The sequence below is a fragment of the Anneissia japonica genome, unplaced genomic scaffold (assembly GCF_011630105.1).
Source record: "Anneissia japonica isolate Jap-2015-1 unplaced genomic scaffold, ASM1163010v1 scaffold288292_len1863012_cov191, whole genome shotgun sequence".
In the NCBI taxonomy this organism is placed as follows: Eukaryota; Metazoa; Echinodermata; class Crinoidea; order Comatulida; family Comatulidae; genus Anneissia; species Anneissia japonica.
In genome coordinates, this window is record NW_022688773.1 from 673,905 (window position 1) to 679,608 (window position 5,704).

Here is a 5,704-nt window from a genome sequence, read left to right on the forward strand (position 1 = left end):
TGTTTGTGGGGTTTACCAATACCCGGATTGAATTTCTGGAAAATTGTGATTCCGCTTCCTTGAAATTGGCCACAAATAAATTATTTTAGTATTAATAAATGAATGAATTATGTTGATGTATTGATTATATTGTTGCTATTTTTTAACATTTAAATGGGAAAAAAAATTAAAAAGTGTTATTCATGGCTTTTTTTTTATCTTTGAATAGTTTATCATTGAATAAGTAATTTCTGCAAAAAGTAAAATGTAAATGGCAATTTATTTGATGTTAATAGATTCCTTTTAAAACTAAGTTATTTCAGTTTAAAAAAATGCATCTAATGATTTTTCAAAAATCAGTTTTAATACGGTACAGAATTTTATTATTGGGGCCATTTTTACCTACCTGTCATTTGGGGCCATTTTTACCGGGGCCATTTTTCCTGGGTTATTTTTTGCCTGGCTGTGGCTTCTGGAATAATAACCATACCGGACAAATAATCTTGTCTAAATAAACAATAGATTGATTGACATCGGTGCATTGATGTTATCATTATATAACAAAATTAAAATGTAATAACTGCTTGATATAGGGCCTAACATTATGAACTTTTAAACTGACTTGGAAGAACAAACTGTATTTGTTTTTTATTTGTTTTATCCTCGAAATCCATTCAAGTGATTCTGCCAACCAAACAAACGAAAACATAATTTTGCTGTATTAAAAAAAACAATATGACCTAATCTAGAGAACTTTGATACAGATGAACAAGAACAAAAGGACATAAATGCTAATGAATGCAGCTGAAGCGCTTCCCGGTTTGTTTTGGATATTATCTACCTCGGACCTCTGTTGGCCATTAAACGAGCCGCATCGGGGAAAGTTTGGAGGTATCTCCGGTAAGTCCGACTGCTCCCCGACTTTAATCAGCACGCCCATTCCAAGCTAAGCAAAAAGGAAAAATGAAAGCATCTTAAAATCATATTTTAAATATTTTTTAAAGAGATATTAAATTGAATCAAATTTAGAATGTGTCGACTTCTCCCGGGACTAGTCCATAAAGATAGGCCTTAGGCCTATCGTCTGTGTTGTTTGGTAGTGAGCCGAAGATGCGCTCGTCGTAGAGGTCGCCCTTTTAAAAGAGATGCTTACCAGGGAACGAACACATTATAAATAATTATTATCATGACGTATGAGAATGAACAAAGAATTCGACGCAAGGTCTTGAAACAAAAATCTCACCCATCATTTTTTTTTCAACTTTCAATAAACGTTTTACAAGAAAATTCTTAAATTGATTGCCAACAAATCTATCCAAAAAATTAGAGGTATAGTATCCGTTAATTGTCGTGGAATACGCTTCCTCGTTCTAACTTTGTTTGATTCAAATTCAAATAAGCTTTATTGCAATATGGTGAAATTGAAATGACAATGTATTAAGACAAATTAAGAATTTCACAAATTCATAACAACAATGTATTGGGTTTTTATTAAGTTTATTTATGAAAATTATACTCGATCACGACAGACGGATATCTACGGTACTACATAGACCTCCTCCATCAATTTTACAAAACAAAGTCTATCATAGTTGATGTTTAAAAGTATTTTCAATCTCATAAACCAAGGCTTTATATTATAATTCGCCTATTATTAAGAAGACTTATGCCTTATAAAATTGAGTGTGTGGGGCTGTCGTTCAATGAAATAATTTGGAAGTACACAAGTCAATGTCGGCCCACTGATGATTTTACTAAATTTGTAATGGCCACCGTGGCCATTACAAATTGGCAATTTAACAAGGCTGAATACCTGGGATCTATAATATGCTTTCAGTCCCCAAGCAGGTAGTTTTAGCATATTGAATCACATAATTAAAATACTGTAAATCCCTATACACTCCCAAGTACAACGACGATCATTTGCTCGGTTTATGAGCATCACAGATGTATTTTTATATGATATTTTCACTGGATTGAGGATCAATTTCGTTAAATATTGCAGGAATAAAATTTACCTTAAAGTCGGTAACTAGATGGCAATGGAACATCCACCAGCCTGGGTTGTCTGCATGGAACCTTATGATCGCATATCCACCATCATCAACTACAAACGTGTCCTTCCTGACAGCTCCATGTAATTTGCGAGTCAGGTTACCTTAAGATTAATTCAATAATATTGCATGTAAAACTTAATTCTCAAAATGTTTCATCTGGTATCATGGTAATACCTACCCAGTGATAATGATAATAATAATTATTAACATTTTCATTGAAACCATTTGAAAAAAAAAGTATAAACGTGCCATTTCCAGATATCAGAGCTGTCCAAAGGCGTTTATCAGTGCTTAAAGGTGGAAGTGGGGGTGGAGTGAATGAGAAAGAGGGACTCGTCTTGGACCGTTTGGAGGCCCAATCTAGCACTGTGGGGTCCAGAGGCTGAGCGCCGGTGAGGGCCCTTGGGCCAAAATACCGGGAAGCTCTGGCGTTCTGTACCCTTTTATAAGTCGTATTTAATTATATTGATTTTAAGTATAACATTATTTTACAATTCAATTAACATTTATTTCCACATTACGTTTTCAGAATATTCATCATAAAAAGGTGTTTCAATTTGCCCCGTAAATCTTGAATTAAAAGCCCAATTATATTTTGTGAAGAATAACATTCATAAAAATATTGATTACCTTGCTTGTTTGTATGCATTGAAGTTCAATGTCTTTATCAATACCTTATCGAAGGCACAGTCTTAAAAAATTAATAGCTTAATGTGCCCTCCTTACACAACATTATTTGTTCAATTTTTTTTTTGCTGTTTTATTTTAGTAGTAGTAGTAGTAGTAGTAGTAGTAGTAGTAGTAGTAGTAGTAGTAGTAGTAGCAGTAGCAGTAGCAGTAGCAGTAGCAGTAGCAGTAGCAGTAGCAGTAGCAGTAGCAGTAGCAGTAGCAGTAGCAGTAGCAGTAGCAGTAGCAGTACCTTTGTTATAAATACGAATAAAATATCACTACTACTTTTTTATAAGTACGTATACAATTATTATAATTAATTTATTTTTATTATTACTTATAAATATTACACTCACTGTAATTGTTGTTTTTCTACTCGGTTTGAGAAGTAGGGAAGAATGGTGAATATTGAGAGGGGGTAGGAGACACACAATTGATATAATAATAACAAATCAAGCATTTATATGGCGCTCTACAAAGACCACAGCGCCTAAAAATTCAAGTGAGCAATAAAGGACTAAAAACAGCGTAGAGAAAAACATTAGAAACAAAAAAAACACGTTTAATGACAAAAACGGATTTCATCAAGTTTGACTTGTTTATGTCCCCCCCCCCTTTCGAAATGTGTAGAGGCGTGTCCCCTGTTCCCCAACGATCGACGTCCATGGGGGTGGGGGCTCGTCGAGGGAATCTCTGGCGCCACCACCGGTTGTTTATCTAAAATTAATTGAAATTGCTTCTTACGGTGGCTATTCAGGATTCCCATCACCTTATATACCTGTCTCTTATACACATCTAGATGTGTATAAGAGACAGGTACTACATAGACCTCCTCCCCTCCAGTAGAATTATGGAATAACTAACCTGCTTTGTCCATTGCTTTCACCTCTTCAACCGTAGTCGTATCTCCAATCTTCCCTTTTCCGATAAATCGAAAGTGGTATCCGTGTAGATGTATTGGATGACTGAGAGGAATGATCGAGGCTTCATTTACCACGATTAACTCCACGACCTGGAAGGACAATTTTGATGATATCCTTATTGGTATTCTTATAATATCAGGCTAAAATTAAGAATATTTTTAAATTATTATTTCTATCACCACTATCTTCATCATTATCATCATAGGCGGATCCCTGGGGAAAAGAGGGTTAGGACCCCAAAAAGAGAGAAAAAAAGGGAGAAGAAAAGGGGGGATAAGGGGGAATGGGGGATGGTACTATGCCTATAATTTCATGTTGTTTTCGTAAAATTACTCAATAACATACATCACCCAGGTCGACCTCAATAATCTGTGTACATTCGCAATATTCGGCGGTACAGTTCTTTGTTCTGAAGGCTGTTTCTTTAGTACAGAATTGATTTTCGCTTAAATCATCGTATTGCGTGAGAGGTGGTGATGGTGGAAGAAGAAAGCTGATTTCATTCATTTGGGCGATCTCCAGCCGGTAGTCGACACCAAATCGTTCCAATGGATAGTACACGGGAATATGGTAACGGTCATTATTCACAGATCCGATGTCCACTGCCATATAGAACTGTTTATCAGGTTTGCCCAGATCCTTGTCGTCCTCTTCTGTATATTAAGCAATTATATAGGCCTATTATTATTAACTTGATTTCTAGATTACACAATTCAGTTGTATGAAAAAAAAGGACAATGTTGATGATATCCTTATTGGTATTCTTATAATATCAGGCTAAAATTAAGCATATTTTTAAATTATTATTTATATCACCACTATCTTCATCATTATCATCATAGGCGGATCCCTGGGGAAACGAGGGTTAGGACCCCAAAAAGAGAGAAAAAAGGGAGAAGAAAAGGTGGGTAAAGAGGGAAAGGGGGATGGTACTATGCCTATAATTTCATGTTGTTTTCGTAAAATTACTCAATAACATACATCACCCAGGTCGACCTCAATAATCTGTGTACATTCGCAATATTCGGCGGTGCAGTTCTTTGTTCTGAAGGTTGTTTCTTTAGTACAGAATTGATTTTCGCTTAAATCATCGTATTGCGTAAGAGGTGGTGAAGGTGGAAGAAGAAAGCTGATTTCATTCATTTGGGCGATCTCCAGCCGGTAGTCGACACCAAATCGTTCCAATGGATAGTACACGGGATCATGGTAACGGTCATTATTCACAGATCTGATGTCCACTGCCATATAGAACTGTTTATCAGGTTCGCCAAGAGCCTTGTCGTCCTCTTCTGTATATTAAGCAATTATATATGTATTATTAACTTGATTTCTAGATTACACAATTCAGTTGTATGAAAAAAAGTGTCTCTGTCGGGATTCGAACCTGCATACTCTCCCTGTCAGGGCGGGTGTCATATTCATTAGACCACGGAGACCTATAGAATAACGTGCAGATTTTACCCCATAGGCACTTTCTCTCATGAAACACTCACATATGCTACAGAAAAGCTAAAACAGCTTACAGTATATTGCAGCAGGGAAATCATAATATTTAATAATATTTAAATTAGTTTTGCTGCGTAGCGCCGTAAACACAATAGGCCTATAAACAAATGGATAAATAATATTTAAGGAACATGTTGTAATAGCATAACACATCAAGGAAAATTCCTTCATTCCTGTTGTATGAAAAAGGTGTCTGCGGAATTCGAACTTACAATCTCTCGCTATCAAGGCGAGTATCATACACATTAGACCACTGAGACCGTTAGGATATAGGCGACGATCTAGCCCTCAGGCAGTTTCTCTCATACAACAGGAACGCTCACACAAAATCGTGTAGGACGCAGCTGGGAAATTCTAGTATATGATGTACAAAATAGTTTGATTGAGACGATTGTTATAACATGTTCCTATTTACTGTTATTATTATTTATCTATGATTCGAACCCCGGACCTTCTGCTGTCTTTGCAAACGCCTTAACCAACCGGGTCATACATGGTAAATACATTTTAAACGTTAAATATGTGGAATCTGCGAGTATGAAAAAATAGGTGCCCCGACCTATATAGGCC

At 36.0% G+C, this 5,704-nt stretch overlaps 1 protein-coding gene across 2 annotated transcripts; it reads right to left on the reverse strand.

Moving 5' to 3' along the window:
* Positions 1–321: 321 nt before the first annotated feature.
* On the reverse strand, positions 322–4,940 carry LOC117123176 (laccase-7-like). Of its 2 annotated transcripts, none has more exons than XM_033269031.1 (4): positions 3,974–4,264; positions 3,570–3,717; positions 1,998–2,137; positions 322–925 (listed from the first exon to the last, which is right to left on the reverse strand). In XM_033269031.1, the coding sequence occupies exons 1-4, from the start codon at positions 4,235–4,237 to the stop codon at positions 725–727; spliced, it is 753 nt and encodes a 250-aa protein (XP_033124922.1). In that variant the 5' UTR covers positions 4,238–4,264; the 3' UTR covers positions 322–724. The 2 variants fall into 2 exon arrangements, with proteins under 2 accessions (XP_033124922.1, XP_033124926.1); XM_033269035.1 differs by lacking the exon at positions 3,974–4,264 and adding an exon at positions 4,610–4,940 and having other exon boundaries at positions 325–925.
* Between the last annotated feature and the right edge of the window lie 764 nt (positions 4,941–5,704).